The sequence below is a fragment of the Mustelus asterias genome, chromosome 7 (assembly GCF_964213995.1).
Source record: "Mustelus asterias chromosome 7, sMusAst1.hap1.1, whole genome shotgun sequence".
NCBI lineage: Eukaryota > Metazoa > Chordata > Chondrichthyes > Carcharhiniformes > Triakidae > Mustelus > Mustelus asterias.
Genome location: NC_135807.1, coordinates 96,476,668 through 96,494,048, shown reverse-complemented (window position 1 = coordinate 96,494,048; position 17,381 = coordinate 96,476,668). Strand labels below are relative to the sequence as shown.

General features: G+C 45.9%; 1 protein-coding gene across 3 annotated transcripts in view; it reads left to right on the top strand.

The window, feature by feature from the left end:
• The window catches only part of LOC144495862 (collagen alpha-1(XV) chain-like), a 306,988-nt gene that overhangs the window by 99,865 nt on the left and 189,742 nt on the right, over window positions 1-17,381 (top strand). For 2 of the 3 annotated variants that reach the window (XM_078216521.1, XM_078216522.1), the window contains exon 1: window positions 13,856-14,303. The exons of the other annotated variant lie outside the window; for it this stretch is intronic. In XM_078216521.1, the coding sequence (XP_078072647.1) occupies window positions 13,970-14,303 (334 nt within the window). In that variant the 5' untranslated portion in view covers window positions 13,856-13,969. Of the gene's footprint in view, window positions 1-13,855; window positions 14,304-17,381 lie in introns of those variants that run through there. 3 annotated transcript variants of the gene reach the window in all.

Sequence of the window (17,381 nt, the reverse complement as noted above, 5' to 3'; positions counted from 1 at the left end):
GAATCATCATTCCATTATTATTAAGGAAATGTGTACTAAACCAACTGCACAAAGGTCACTGTGGATGAAGGATGAAGGAGATAGCCAGGAGCAATTTTTGGTGGCCAGGGCTCGATACTGAATTCGAGGAGAAGACGTGGATGTGTTTGTCTTGTGTGGAAGTTAGGGACCTGCCACCACTAGCGCCATTACACCCATGGCACAGAGTTCATATAGATTATGATGAACTATTCGAAGGGAGTATGTTTCTCATTATGGTTGACGCACACTCAAAATGGCCTGAATTTGCCATTATGGAGACAACATCCTCAGAGAAAACAATAGACTGGGTGAGATTTTTGGAAGATTCGGTTACCCTGAATAACTTGTGAGTGACAATAGGCTGCAGGTTCATTTCGCAAGAATTCACAAACTATGTGAAGAAGAACAGGATTCAATACATCTGATCTGCTTCTTATCATCCGGACACAAACGGGCTGGCAAAACTGTTTGTTCAGACGATGAAACATTCGTTGAAGGTAACTCGAGAGCAAGATCATTGTCTAAACGGTTGAGCCAATTACTGATGATGCACAGGAGTACTACACATTCAACAACCCAAAGTTCTCCGGTATTGCTCATGATAAAAAGTCAATTACACGCAGCATTTGATTTGCTTTTATCCGCCCAAGACAAGAGAAATTGTTGAGACGAAACAGCAAGGCCAGGATAAAAGATATGAGAACAGGCTCTGTGTCTTTTATAGGAGACTCAAGTGAATGTTCCACAGTAATACCCACAACCTGCGTAGGTTAGTATACAATTAGCAAAGACTCCAAGGTGGATTCAGTTCACCAACAATACTTTTACACAGGACAAGCACCACCCCGGCAGGCAGCATTTACAAAAGTCAGTTTGTGCACAAAGTCCCACATACAACAATATGATGTTTTTGTCGTTAAGGGATAAATATTGGCCAAGACATCAGGGAGAATTTCCCTATTCTTCTTTGAATAGCGCTAAGGGACCTCAGAGGGTAGGAGGATCAATCTGACCTGTGACTTGAGCAATGCTAATAATCCCTGATGTTTGTGAATTGATTTCTCAGTGTACAGAGAGCACCAGAAGGAGGAAAAGCTGTGGTGTAATCTTACAGTAAAGCTCAAGTTGCCATAGTCCCAGATGACTATAGGCTGCTCTCCCCTTTGAGGGGGAGAGCTGACTGGTGGTGATTTAACCTGAGGGTTACCACAGCTCAGGGGAGAGGTACAGGAAATGAACCCGTGCACCATTCAGCCAACTGAGCTAACCGACTCCCCAAATCTTTAATCTTTAGAGTGTAATCTTCAGAGTTCTGCTGATAATACTGGCCAAGGAACCCCTTCCCCACCTCTCCTAATGTTTTTCTTGATGACCTCCTCTAATTTAACCAACCTCCCGGCCAACTTGCCAGAGCTCGCAGGAAGCTGCATGCAATTTGTTGCTAGGCACCAAAAACATCCATTGTAACCACAGCCGCCTGGGGAAGCTTTCCAACTGTTTCAGGGCATTTTTAATTTGGACTCTCCCATGCAGAGTGGAAAATAAAAACAGCAGAGAGAAACTGTGGAAAATCTCAACAAAAGCTTGGGGTCCAAAAAAAGACCAGAGACAGATGTTATTATCGAGAACAAAAGCAAAATAATGTGGATGCTGAAAATCTGAAAGTACAAACAGAAAATGTTCAGCTGGTCAGGCAGTGTCTGTGAAGAGTGTAACAGAGTTAATGGGGAGAAGTGTACCCTAACTTCCAGGAAGCAGGATCATGGCGGGGAGGTTAGGGGATTTTCACAGTAACTTCATTATGGTATTAATATAAGCCTACTTGTGACAATAATAAATAAATAAAGTAACATTTTGGGGGTGTGGGGGGGTGGTTGGGGCGAATCGAACTGCTCCCAGATGCTGTCCCACTATCGAAGCATTTTACCAAAATCGGGACTGGCTACGACAGGCTTCCCGTCGCAAGGAAGTGGGAAGCAAATTTAAATGTTCAAAGGCTCTCCCTAGTGGCGGCCATTTTACCAGGCCGTCAGCAGATTTGATGGACACGCCACCAGGTGGGGAGGCCATCAGTCAAACACAGCAGAAGCCACCTGGCGAAGTGCTCAGAGAGGGACAAAAACAGGCTCATCAAGACTGGAAACGTTGGCTGTATTCTCTCTCCATAGATGCTGTCAGACCTGCTGAGATTTTCCAGCATTTTCTGTATTTGTTTCAGATTCCAGCATCCGCAGTATTTTGTTTTGATTTTTTACTCAGAGAGGGGGTTTCCCCTCCATCCAGACAATTTAAATGCTCTTTAAGGTTTCTTCAGCTTACCTGGTGGAGGCGGCAGTGTCCTGGCCTTCCTGAGCAGTGGCCAAGGCTTCTGGGGGGGAGGTTGCTGCTGAGGCCACTCTGATTGGTCTGCAGCTCCAGGGGCATGGGCGGCAGACCCCAACCCCCTCTCACACAAAATGGAGGAGTTGCTCCAGCATCCGGCTTCCAGCTGCTCTCTCTGCCTCCAATGATGACCTTCTATCCGGTGTTTCTGTTCAGTCAGCCTGACCTCTACCGAATGTTTGTATTTATTTTAATTTGTAATTTTAGAGAACTGGGGAGAAAATCAAACTTGCTGGGAAGACCTGCTCCGGGGTAAGGATTGTCAGGGCCTCTATTCCTGAGTACGTGTAAACAATTACATTTGTTTTATTTTTCAAAGTGATTCTATTACAGCAGGAGGCGACCCGGAAAATCATTCCAGATCACAACAACTGCCTAAAACCACATTCTCCCCTAATACTTTCCTCTTTTAAAATCTGCCAAGTACAAATAAAAGCTTCCAATCAACCCCATTGGCTATGAGAGTATCTCACAGAAACAGGAGAATTTTCAACTATTATTGACTTCTCGCTGCCTGCACCCACCATTCCTCCCCCCCCACACACACACCAAACTCTTCACTGTCAAAAGGACAGGAGGTTCATAGAAACATAGAAGGTAGGAGCAGGAGGAGGCCATTTGGCCCTTCGAGCCTGATCCGCCATTCATCACGATCATGGCTGATCATCCAACTCAATAGCCTAATCCTGCTTTCTCCACATAATCCTTGATCCTGTTCGCCCCAAGTGCTATATCTATCCGCCTCTTGAATATATTCAATGTTTTGGCATCAACTACTTCCTGTGGTAATGAATTCCATAGACTCCCCACACTTTGGGTGAAGAAATGTCTCCTCATCTCTGTCCCAAATGGTCTATCCCAAATCCTCAGACTGTGACCCCTGGTTCTGGACACACACACCATCAGGAGCATCCTTCCTGCATCTATCCTGTCTAGTCCTGGGAGCTCCTGTATTGGGAGCTCCAGCTGATTGCCAAGGTGTCATGTTTCTGAGACACCATCTCAAAAGAAGCCAGAAGACTTCAAAAGAAATACGTTTGGGATAAAACTTCACAGAGACGTAACCTGGATTGCACCTCCCCTCGGTCCAAAAAAGTGCAAATCACATGAGTATTTAACTGATGGGATGCAGCTGGCTGGATTATTCCCTTGGTGTGTGGAGTATTAATGGTAGTAGAAAACTTAATTACTTCTGGCTCAAAATTACTGTTTGAATTCCAATATAGAGAGAGGCTCAATAATGCGATTACAATGAGTTTTATAGATACGTTTTAGCTGAGATCTTTGAGCGTCATTTGTTTTCATTTATTGCAGGAGCTGTTAACTAATACCTTTCTGTGGTTGAAACTTGGCGCCTTAAATGTACTTTAAGAATTTCTTTGTCCGTTGCTCCTACTTTCTCTCTGCCAAGCACTGCTGGGAATGTAAGGATGGATGGGTTGATGGTTCAAGGAAAGGAATGAGTTGGCTCTTGACTTATAGAGCCTGAGCCCAGAACAGTTTATTCATGAGGTGCTCTACACCATTGGCACTGAGTTTCTTTTTCCTCCTACCAAACACTTAATCTGCTGGGGCCTGCTCCACTTTGCCAGATTATCATACTTCCTTTCTCGCCCCCCTGCTCCCCCCGCAATGTACTGTGTACCCCCACCCCCCACACAAGCCCTAACTCTATTGACACATTCCCTATGATTGCCTCATGTCTTTTTATTTCTTAACTCCTGAAGGCTGTTTTCTTGCTATGGCTCATGCTACGCCTTCACCTCTGTGTCAGAAAGTCATGGTTCAAACCCCACTCCAGATACACAAACCCTTGAATCACAAACTGCCCCCTTTCCCCGACTAATAAAAGTCAAACCTGTCAGAAATAAGGGCAGAACTTCCACACCTGTGCCCCCATGAAAATAAAAGGTGAAGGCGGGAATATCAGTACGGAACCAGTAGAAATGGCAGAGGTGCTTAATGAGTATTTTGCCTCGGTTTTCACAGAGGAGAAGGACATGGGTGGATGTACTGTGGGCTTGCGGTGGACTGAAAGGATTGAGTATGTGGACTTTAACAAAGAGGTTGTGCTGGAATCTTTGAATGGCATCAAGATAGACAAGTCGCCGGGACCGGATGGGATGTACCCCAGGTTACTGTGGGAGACGAGGGAAGAGATTGCAGAGCCTCTGGCGATGATCTTTGCGTCGTCGATGGAGACGGGAGAGGTGCCGGAGGATTGGAGGATTGCGGATGTGGTTCCTATTTTCAAGAAGGGGAATAGGGATAGCCCAGGAAATTACCGACCGGTGAGTCTAACCTCAGTGGTTGGTAAGCTGATGGAGAAGATCCTGAGAGACAAGATTTATGAGCATTTGGAGAGGTTTAGTATGCTCAAGAATACTCAGCATGGCTTTGTCAAAGGCAGATCGTGCCTTACGAGCCTGGTGGAGTTCTTCGAAAATGTGACAAAACACATTGATGAAGGGAAAGCGGTAGATGTGGTTTATATGGATTTTAGCAAGGCGTTCGATAAGGTCCCCCATGCAAGGCTTCTAGAAAAAGTGAGAGGGCATGGGATCCAAGGTGCTGCTGCCCTGTGGGTCCAGAACTGGCTTGCCCAAAGGAGGCAGAGAGTGTGTATAGATGGGTCTTTTTCTAAATGGAGGTCGGTCACCAATGGTGTGCCCCAGGGATCTGTTCTGGGACCCTTGCTATTTGTCATTTTCATAAATGACCTGGATGAGGAAGTGGAGGGATGGGTTGGTAAGTTTGCCGACGACACGAAGGTTGGTGGGGTTGTGGATAGTCTGGAGGGATGTCAGAAGTTACAGAGGGACATAGATAGGATGCAAGACTGGGCGGAGAAGTGGCAGATGGACTTCAACCCAGATAAATGCGTAGTGGTCCATTTTGGCAGGTCAAATGGGATGAAGGAGTACAATATAAAGGGAAAGACTCTTAGTACTGTAGAGGATCAGAAGGACCTTGGGGTCCGAGTCCATAGGACTCTAAAATCGGCCCCGCAGGTGGAGGAGGTGGTTAAGAAGGCGTATGGTGTGCTGGCCTTTATCAATCGAGGGATTGAGTTTAGGAGTCCGGGGATAATGATGCAGCTATATAAGACCCTCGTCAGACCCCACTTGGAGTACTGTGCTCAGTTCTGGTCGCCTCATTACAGGAAGGATGTGGAAAAGATTGAAAGGGTGCAGAGGAGATTTACGAGGATGTTGCCTGGATTGAGTGGCATGCCTTATGAGGATAGGCTGAGGGAGCTAGGTCTTTTCTCCTTGGAGAGACGTAGGATGAGAGGAGACCTAATAGAGGTATATAAGATGTTGCGAGGCATAGATCGGGTGGACTCTCAGAGGCTTTTTCCCAGGGTGGAAATGGCTGCTACGAGAGGACACAGGTTTAAGGTGCTGGGGTGTAGGTACAGGGGAAATGTTAGGGGGAAGTTTTTCACACAAAGGGTGGTGGGCGAGTGGAATCGGCTGCCGTCAGTGGTGGTGGAGGCAAACTCAATCGGGTCTTTTAAGAGACTCCTGGATGAGTACATGGGACTTAATAGGATGGAGGGTTATAGGTAGGCCTAAAAGGTAGGGATATGTTCGGCACAACTTGTGGGGCCGAAGGGCCTGTTTTGTGCTGTAGTTTTCTATGTTTCTAAAATCAAGCTCTAAATACCCAAATGTGTGTGTCAGTGGAGAACACATGGTTAACTCCTCTCTGGGATTATATTATGCAAGTAGTATTATTAGGGGCGGCATGGTGGCACAGTGGTTAGCACTGCTGCCTCACAGTGCCAGGGACCTGGGTTCAGTTCCGGCCTCGGGTCACTTAGAACGGGGAGTTTGTACATTCTCCCTGTGTCTGCATGGGTTTCCTCCGGGTGCTCTGGTTTCCTCCCACAGTTCAAAGATGTGCGGGTTAGGTTCATTGGTTGTGCTAAATTGTCTTTAGTGTCAGGGGATTAGCAGGGTAAATATGTGGTGTTACGGGAATAGGGCCTGGGTGGGATTGTGGTCGGTGCAGTTTGATGGGCCAAATGGCCTCCTTCTGTATTGTATGGATTCTATGATTCAATGATCTCGAGGGAGACCATTAATTTTTAAAGAAAAGTAAAACTCCAGTTATTAACTGAAAGAATTACATCACAAGATTTAATGTTTTAAACATGTGCAAGAGTTAAAGCAAGTCCTGCGAACTCAACACTGTAGTTCATAACCAATTATACTCTAAACCTGAAAATCTGAACAGAGCATTCCCCTTTCTACTTTATTTCCACCCAAGAGTGCTCTTGGAACTCAAAGGACCTTGAGAGTTCCTTCAATTCTCTGTGCACCAAACAAGGTTGTGCCACAACCCGCAGAGATTCACTTTGATCCTCCTCAGTATTTCCGCTGTGCTTTGAGGGATGAGATTTCTTGGGGCACTTCAGCCAGCTTTAAGTTAGGAGTGAGGTGTCTTCCAACACTGCTTGAGCACCTCACGACTTGTGGCATTCGCAATCCAAACGTGCATTGTTGATTAGCGACTTAAAATCAAAAATCATCCTGGGGCTGGATCTGACGGCCACAAATCGGGTGGGACGCATACCTGTGCTTACATAAATACCGCGTGATGATGTGGGGTCAGCAATACAATAGTCATCACATCAGTGCCCAATATTATGGAAGGTGAACAGGGATTGAAATCAGAAGCCTGCCCACCATTTTGAATTAAACCGTTAACAAACTATTCAGCTTATTAATGACTCAAGTGAATGCAATTTTTCAACGTCCCTGCATTTTTCAGACATCATATGGGAAAATGTCTGGGAATGCTTTATTCCAGGTATGAGGAGGTGACACAAGAAAAGGGAAGTTTCCCAGTGGGAAACTAGCAGCAGAGTCCTCTGGTGAAGGGGGCCGCATTTGTATGTTTTCTGACTTCACTTAGTATCATAGAATCATAGAAACCCTACGGTGCAGAAAGAGGCCATTTGGCCCATCGAGTCTGCACCGACCACAATCCCACCCAGGCCTACCTCCTTATCCCTACATATTTACCTGCTAATCCCTCTAACCTATGCATCTCAGGACACTAAGGGGCAATTTTAGCATGGCCAATCAACCTAACCCGCACATCTTTGGACTGCGGGAGGAAACCGGAGCATCCGGACATGAGGAGAATGTGCAAACTCCACACAGACAGTGACCCAAGCCGGGAATCGAACCCAGGTCCCTGGAGCTGTGAAGCAGCAGTGTTAACCACTGTGCTACCGTGCCGCCCACGGTAAAACTTGTTCACTGTTTTGAGCCCGACATAAGAAATAAAGAAATATTGAGAGGCGAGGGGGCCTTTAAATTGGTGGCTGTGTCCGACTTCATGTTCATGGCATTACTTCTCTCCTCCCCGGCCTAGAGGTCCAATTGGATGTGGAGACTCCTTTGCACTGATAATTGGCCAACTTTCCACCTGGCAGCTGCTAATTGGCTGACAGGTGCTCGATATGTCGAGCTGAGACGAGAAAGGGGACCACTCATTTTAACATTCTGCCTTCTTTATCCAGCCAAAAACTATAAAATCCAACTCTTGGTGTGTGATGGCCGTCTGCTACTGGTGCACAGCTTCTGGCAGATTCTCTCTCTCTCTTTGTCTCAAAGTGGCTTCCAGGTTGATCCAAACTCCAACTGTCTGTTTCTGTGAGATCTCACAGATAAAAACCCAAAACAAAAAAAAAATATCCCTTGAACTTTATCCCCACAGCAGTGTGATATCCTTCGGATTTCCTGGACAGAAATTTAAACTAATCTCCAACTTTAAACCTGTCCTTGAATCTGAAAAGTATATGGATACTTGTTATGTATGTGCAATTGTTTCTGACCAATTTTCTAACAAGGAAAAAGGATTTCTGAGGTGCCACACTGTGGGTTACTTAAACAAACCAATTATTTAAGAGCTGTTACCTGATACAAGTTCAACATGGATGAGAGATAAAAACCCGCTAATGTCTCTGGTGATGGCACACCATGTCATGTGACTAAACACACACAGATGCATTGCTTTATAACACATAACACAACTCTGACCTTATTAAATAAACAGACCATTCTGTGAATTGTACTTCCACTAGGTCTGTTTACCAGCTTCTCAAAGCGGGAGTTGTCATTGCATTTGAAAATGCTAATCTCCAAACCAAAAGTTATATTCCTGAAACATAAGAGTCATGAAATTACATATGCATAATACCACCTTCTCTAGGGCAATTAGGGATGGCCAATAAATGTTGGCCTAGCCAGTGACATCCACACCCTGTGAACAAATTAAATACAAGTAGATACCGGATGCTGTGGGTCAGGTTTCACACTAAGTCGCATAACAACTATTTTTGGAAACAACACCACTGTTGCATAAATGTACTGGAGTGGGACCCCTCCAACCCCCCACCCCAAACCTCCCTACTCTTCCCACCCCATCACCACCTAAGGTCAATAGCACGGACCTTTGTTGATTTCCCAGAGTCAGTTTCATTCTTGCATTGTAGAAGGAGTTTCTGATAGTATTGCTCCTGACTTTGGGAACCCACCACTGCCAATGGGGAGGGTTGATGGTGTTGACAGTTGGCTATTGCTCTACAATTATCATGCTTGCAGCTACTTAAGGGGCCATGCACCCCTCAAGATAATGTACCCCCTGCCCATTGACAGAGATTTGTTAATAATTCAGTTGTTCATCTATTGATTTCCATGTCTCTTTAGATTTTCTAATGCAGACTATACCATCTTGGGCGTTGTGATGTCATACCATTGACATTGTTGCAGTTAAATGTAGACTATCATATCCAGCATGTGAGAAGATGGAACTGGTAGTACATCATAGAATCCCTACAGTGCAGAAGGAGGCCATCGAGCCTGCACCAACAACAATCCCACCCACGCCCTATCCCCGTAACCCCGTATATTAACCCTGCTTATCTCCTTGACATAAAGAGAGAATTTATCAAGCTAACCTGCACATCTTTGGAGTGTGGGAGGAAACAGGAGCACCCGGAGGAAACCAACGCAGACACGGGGTAGGCTAAGAAAGTGAACATTGATCCCATCAATGTCTCTCTGCTCCCTGCTTTGTTGTTGACCTGTCTGGAGTGCACATGTAAAAAACTCTTGAGAGAGAAAAACAGACAGGGTTCTGAAGAAGGGTCATCGGTCTAAAATGTCAATCCTTACTTTGTCTCTCAGATACTGTCTGACCGGCTGAATGCTCCCACCATTTTCTGTTTCTCTCCAGGAGCACCAACCCTGAAGAAATTCTGCTCCTGTCTTGATGGTTTACGAGTGCCCTTTTCACCCTGCTCAGTCCAAAGATGTGCACGGTTAGGTGGATTGGCCATGCTAAATTTCCCCCTAGTGTCTCAAAATGTGTAGGTTAGGGGGGTTAGCAGCGTAAAATGAGTGTGGTTAAGGGAATAGGGCGGGGGCTGGGCCTGAGTAAGATGCTCTGTCGGAGAGTCAGTGCAGACTCAATGGGCCGAGTGGCCTCCTTCTGCGCTGTAGGGAGTCTATGATTTACCCTTTCTATTTCTCCATTTTGTTTGTCAGGGACTGACTAGGGCTCCGAACCATTCCATGTAGAATCCAACTTAAACTCCTCTGTTCCTGGAAGATGATGAAAGAGAAACTTAGCATCAGATTCCACCCTACAGTACCTGGCCTGCTGAGTATTTCCAGCATTCTATGTTTTCATTTGTGAGACCAACACTCCTTTTGTTAAAAGTTAAAGTTTATTTATTCGTCACAAGTAGGCTTACGTTCACAGTGCAATGAATTTACTGTGCAAATCCCCTAGCCACCACACTCCAGCACCAGTTCAGGTACACTGAGGGAGAATTTAGCATGGCCAATGCACCTAACCAGCAGATTGTGGGAGGAAACCGGAACATCCGGAGGAAACCCACGCAGACACGGGGAGAACGTGCAGACTCCACACAGAGAGTGACCCCAGCTGGGAATTGAACCCAGGTCCCTAGCACTGTGAGGCAGTGTTGCTAACCATTGTGCCACCATGCCGCCAACAAACTGATAACTTTAAGTGAGAGCAGTGGCGTTGCCTGCAAGTATAGTCAATTATTCCACTGCATGACAAGCAGCTGATCCTTGCCTTTGCCATTTACAAGCTTGTAAAATCCATAGCCCCGTGATCACACAGTGGGATATAATCTGACTAAATGTGTGGGGAACGTGGGGGGGAGCAACAGATCTATGTTCTAAATATTCTGCAGCAGTCCAGGAGTTACTGGGGTTACTTCAGTTCATTGTGTAACTCAAGCATTATATCAGCCTGCGATTTATGAAAAGCAATGCCTTTTATTTGGCCTCTTCTGTTTCAATTGTTTGGTCGGTACTTCCTATGGGCAGCACAAGAGAACATCATCAGCACAAGAGAACACAGTGTTGCAAAGATTTATTTCTCCTTAATCTTTTTCTGCACTTCTCAAAGGAAGATGTGTTTGGAATCAGAACACTGAAGGGGAAAGAAGTGGGGGGTGGACTAACTGTGCACATTCCACTGGCTACAGTGAGGAGAAACTCTTTGGGCAAAATAAAAAGTCAGACTTTCTCTTTCCTTTCCTATTCCGACTTGGGATATGTTTGCTTTGCGCAATGTTGTAAAGAGAATGCTCAGGGCTGTTGTATGAGTGTGTTGGAGATATTCTAAAGGCTGCTTTAAAACAAGGACAAAGGCTTAATTGTAATAAAGTTAGATTCTCAAAAGTAGCAGAATCTGCACATTCAGTCGTTTTTGGCTGGAAGTAATACATTCTGAGAGGCCCATTCCCCGTTTCAGATGGGAGAAGAAATCCCATGCCATTATTTGAAGACAGCAAGGGATGCTCAATTGGTGTCCCGGTTAAAGTTTATTTATTAGTGTCACAAGTAGGCTCACATTAACACTGCAATGAAGTTGCTGTGAAAATCCCCTCGTCGCCACACTCTGGTGCCTGTTCGGGTACACTGAGGGAGAATTTAACCCTAACCCTAACCTTAACCCTTGTACTCAGCAGGACAGACAAATGTTCCCTTTGACATTTGCTATTCCTGTGTCAGTCCTGATGAGTGCAAGAGAAAGAGCTTTGGCAGCATGTTTCTTTTGTTTGCAATACACAATTTTGATAGCATCTCGGCCCCAAGCTGTGTCGGAAATTTGGCTACTCAAAGGAGCAACACAGCTGGAGATTGGAAGAGCATGAAAATAAGATGCAATCTGACTGTTTCATTGTAAGAAGTTTAACAACACCAGGTTAAAGTCCAACAGGTTTATTTGGTAGCAAAAGCCACACAAGCTTTCGGAGCTCTAAGCCCCTTCTTCAGGTGAGTGGGAATTCTGTTCACAAACAGAGCTTATAAAGACACAGACTCAATTTACATGAATAATGGTTGGAATGCGAATACTTACAACTAATCAAGTCTTTAAGAAACAAAACAATGTGAATGGAGAGAGCATCAAGACAGGCTAAAAAGATGCGTATTGTCTCCAGACAAGACAGCCAGTGAAACTCTGCAGGTCCACGCAACTGTGGGAGTTACAAATAGTGTGACATGAACCCAATATCCCGGTTGAGGCCGTCCTCGTGTGTGCGGAACTTGGCTATCAGCCAATGAACTGATAGCCAAGTTCCGCACACACGAGGACGGCCTCAACCGGGATATTGGGTTCATGTCACACTATTTGTAACTCCCACAGTTGCGTGGACCTGCAGAGTTTCACTGGCTGTCTTGTCTGGAGACAATACACATCTTTTTAGCCTGTCTTGATGCTCTCTCCATTCACATTGTTTTGTTTCTTAAAGACTTGATTAGTTGTAAGTATTCGCATTCCAACCATTATTCATGTAAATTGAGTCTGTGTCTTTATAAGCTCTGTTTGTGAACAGAATTCCCACTCACCTGAAGAAGGGGCTTAGAGCTCCGAAAGCTTGTGTGGCTTTTGCTACCAAATAAACCTGTTGGACTTTAACCTGGTGTTGTTAAACTTCTTACTGTGTTTACCCCAGTCCAACGCCGGCATCTCCACATCATGTTTCATTGTGCCAGTGATAGGCCTGAGGGCATCTGCGGGCAGAGGCCATTGTAAGAGCAACTCCTGGATACTGAACTCAGGAACAGTCCTCAAAGTGCGGAGATGGCTGCCGGCTCCCTCATCCCTTTCTCATAGCCAACCAGTTCACTCTGCCCTCCTTTAAAGTTTTCTCCTCAGCAGCACACTGGCAATCCAGGCACTGTGTAGTCTGCTGGTGCTCTGTCTGGTCCTTTGTTTATAAAATCCCTGCAGTGCAGAAAAAGGCCATTCGGCCCATTGAGTCTGCACCAACTCTCCATCAGAGCATCTTACCAAGGCCCTCTCTCCGACCCTATCCCCATAACCCCACGCATTTACCTCACTAATCCTCCTAATCTACACATCTTTGCCACTAAGGAGCAATTTAGCATGGCCAATCCACCTAACCTGCACATCTTTGGACTGTGGGAGGAAATTAGAGCACCTGGAGGAAACCCACGCAGACACGGGGAGAACGTGCAAACTTCACACAGACAATGACCCAAGGCCGGAATCGAACCCGGGTCCCTGGCGCTGTGAGGCAGCAGTACTAACCTATGTGCCACTGTGCCGCCTTTCTTCTCCTTAACCTGGCCGCCACCATCCAAATTATCCAGTGAACCCGGAGATGTGCTGCTAATTGATCATCTTCTGGAAAATTCCAGAAAGCGTGTTGATCTGACGGTTAGTTCCAGAGCTGTAAATGCCAAAAGTATTCTCCATCCAGAAAAGTCAGCCCATTGTTATATTTGTGGAAAATTGCAGAGCCCTGTTTCAGAGTTAACTGTAAGGTGTCCTCAGTCTTGCCTTGGCACCATTCAACCCGTCACATTGCCTCTCATTTGTGCCACTCCCTCCTCCGAGTAGCCGAGGTTCTGACACGTGCAGGTGCCCCCGCCATGCTATCAAGATTGCATCGTTTGGGTCAATCTCAGGAATTTTCTGCTAATTACCCAGTGAATCAGCTTGGCTGGCTTCTCAAAGAAGCCGAGCAAGTTGCTGGCAGCAGCCACTATTGGGACAAATCAGGATGGGGTGTGGACACAGCGTGATGTACTTATCCTCAATTTGTTTCCGGTGCTTCGAAGGTGTGATGGAATGTGGGGAATCTTGCATCAAAGTTATTTGTATCTTTTTCCTCACTGACCAGTCATTTCAATGCGATTGGTACTGGCATTCTGGAGCAAAAGAAACTGCTGATCCTCTTTGGTTTGTATTTAAGATTAAGGCAGCCAACGGGCTGTGCAGCTTCTTAGCAGATGGAATTATTTCGTCGGGCATCTATGGAGCTAGGCCAAGTGCAACAGCATATTGGCACTGCACTGAACTACTTGGAATTACTATGCAGTGCTTCTCAGACTCTCAAGCTATACTCAGAGCAGCTGCAGACAGATAAGGGCAAGGCAGAGCAACAGGAAAGTGAATTACAAAGCCAAGGATAACTGGGAGCCTCAAACCATTGTTAGGAGCTCAGTTTTTATTTTCAGCGTTGTACAGAGAGGCAATGCCTGTGGGGATTGTTGCAGCCTCCGTCTGTTTGCTGCTGTGTAGTAGCGGGGCACATGGACAGTGGAGCTGGTGGTCCAGGCTGTGGGGCACAGGTCAAACCACCACGGCGCCCAGCACGACAATTCCGGCGAGCACGCGGCCGCTTACCAGCAGCCACCCGCCAGGAACCATGACGGGACTGGCAGCCCCATCCGTGCCAATGGTCAAACCAGCTGATCACGCGCAGTCCCTGGGTTCTCAGCTGGGGCAAGAGTCCTCAGCTCTGAGGACAAACTCAGCCGGGGGGCTACCCGAATTTAAGGACCAGCTCCAGAAAAGGAATCTGACAGGTAAGACATCTTTTAAGCAGTGCTGGGACATGCGTGGACGCTTGGGCTGTTTTTAACAGGATGCAATGTACTTTGAGCTTGATGTAATGAAGTTTGTCCTAGCCAGTTCCAGGGCTGATGTGATTCATACATGCTATCAGTGACGGATCACCTCAAACCGGTCCGGTTGTATGATTCACTCTTTCAAACCAGCCTGTGCAATCTCAGGTAAATACAGAGTTGGCAGTTCATCCAGAGCTTAAAATCCGAAATTTAAATTTGAACATGTACCTGACTTTCCCACAATGTGGGGTCACATACCACGGAAGGTACTGGATGCCCTCTTTCTCTTGTTGCGATGTTATCAGCTCAAACCTTCAGTGAGTTGCCATGCAAAAACTTCAAATGTAATCATGCATGTCTAACTGACAGCAGCTGCTGTTTAATCTCCGACTGCAGCAAATTATGGACCGTTACTTTTTGTTGTATTGACTGGTTGTAGTACGGAAACAAAACGATAGCCAACAATCACAGAAGAAATGAGTGGAGCAATTTGATTGGATCATTTTTGCAGATTTTAAAAGTTTAAGTTTATTTATTAGTGTCGCAAGTAGGCTTACATTAACGCTGCAGTGAAGTTACTGTGAAAATCCTCTAGTCGCCACACTCCGCCGCCTGTTCGGGTACACTGAGGGAGAATTTATCATTGCCAATGCACCTAACCAGTGCGTCTGTCGGACTGTGGGAGGAAACTGGAGCACCCGGAGGAAACCCACGCAAACACGGGGAGAATGTGCAGACTCCGCACAGACAGTGACCCAAACCAGGAATCGAACCTGGGTCTCTGGTGCTGTGAGGCAGCAGTGCTAATCACTGTGCCATGGTGCCACCCAGATATTCTTGCTTCTGGATTTGAAAAGGAATCAGACCACTTTGGATGGAAGTGGCTTGTGGTTGAAATATCCAAGTGATTAGATGCATTGGGCAGAATTTTCCCTGTATTTGGTAGAGTGCGACAGTGGGTGAGAAAGTGCATTGAAGCCACTGGCACCAATAGTGGCTCTCTCCGGTGTATCATTGGGAACATTGAATAAAAAATGGCAAGGGGCAGGTCCCATGACGTCACGCTGGTGGGATTGGCTCTGATTGAGCCTGTCCTGGCAGAAACTTTGTTTTTTAAAGATCAGGGGTGCCGTTTTTAAGGGCCCAATGAACAGAAATGAACCAGGGACCCCCTTCGTGATCTCTCTGACACTGCCTGAGCACAGTTCCCTAGCGTTGCCTGGGGCACTGCAGTGCCCGGGCATGACCCCTCTCCACCCCCTTCCACCCCTTCCCCCCACATGGGGGTGGGGGGTGATGTACTCACCTGAGCTCTGGTAGGTCAGCCTATACTGTGGGAAAGCAGCTGTAATTCACACTGATGTGAATGGCTTTTCTTACCGGAAAGGGATGATTCAGGCTTGGGGGCCTGATATAAATGTATAATAATGATGTTCCTGACATTGAACGTCAGGAATCCCGTTACATCACTGGCTGGGGGTGGGGACATTCACATCATGCTTTTGTATCGGTGTGAAATGTGACAAAAATGAGAGTGGAAAATCCCCCTCCCCCCATTGTATCAAGTGAGCGAACGTTAGTTATTTTGGTCAGTTATGATTTTTATGCATTTACTGCCCATTCCTGAGATGTTATGACTGAAATTCATGGAATCATAGAATCCCTATAGTGCAGAAAGAGACCGTTCGGCCCATCGAGCTGGCACCAACAACCACCCACCCAGGCCCTATCCCTGTAACCCCACATACTTACCCTGCTAATCCCCCTCACACTAAGAGGCAATTTAGCATGGCCAATCAACCTAACCTGCACATCTTCGGACTGTGGGAGGAAACCGGAGCACTCAAAGGAAATCCACGCAGACATGGTGAGAACGTGCAAACTCCACACGTTCCCGAACCTAGGTCCCTGGTGCTGTGAGTCAGCAGTGCTAACCACTGTGCCACTGTAACGCACTGTGTACGAGGCGTATTTATATAGAATTGTACCACATTGTAAATTTTCATTCCATGGTATAGTGAGAAAATTCACTGAGTGATTGGGCTAGATAAACTCTGAACATAGCCCCTGGGGTTCAGTGATACTCATAGACAGAGAAGACTCGTCCAAGAGGACTGCGAATGGTGCTGGGTTCAATTGCTCTGTCCTCCATTTTAAAGAACGTGCTCCTGTTATATATTTCTGCTCTCCCTCTTTGAGCATTGTTTTTATGTTTATGGGGGTGAGGGAGATGGAAGACTGACATTGTAGAATTCCAGCAACTGACTGCATACTAACCAGTACTTTCCGAGTGCCAGGACAGGTTGTAATTCACCTCTTCTGTTTGGCTGCTGTAATACCAATAAGTTTTGGACTCAAAGGCACCTGATTTGAATCTCAGGACCATACATAATAACTCAAATTGACCCGTGGTGCTCTACTTCAGCTGATGGGTTAAGCTGGCAATGGCAGAATCCATAGGCAAGAAGTACAAATTCCTTTAAGGGGGAAGAACATCTTTGCCAACAGGAATCACCATTCCCTTTGCTGGACTTCTAACCAGTGTTGGCCAGGGATGGCATTAGGCTGCAGCTGAAGAGCATCCTTTGGAGTTGAACAAGATCAATGGAGGCAAATAGTCTTAAATATAGACAAAGGAAGGCCAAATCCATTGAGTTTGCCTTTTGCCAGCCTGGTAGTCACATAATAAAATGATGATGAAGTAAATGACTAATCATTGTAATCAATCTCTATCAAGTCTGGAACAAACAGAGATATGACTCATGCAAAATCCGAGTGATGGAAGGCTTAGTGAACCATAGGCCACGTGTTCCTCCCAAGCTGCTATACTTACTACAAGCCTGGTCTCAAATCAATCATATTATATCCCAAAATATTATTTTCTGAAGAAAGTGTATCTAATTTGCACTTGAATGAATCAATATTGCCTGCTTCCGCTGTGTGTTCCATAGATTAACCACTTACTCACAAAATTATCTGCAGATTAATTTTAAATTGACTCTCCTTAAGGAAATAAAAATGGTGCTGAAAATGTAC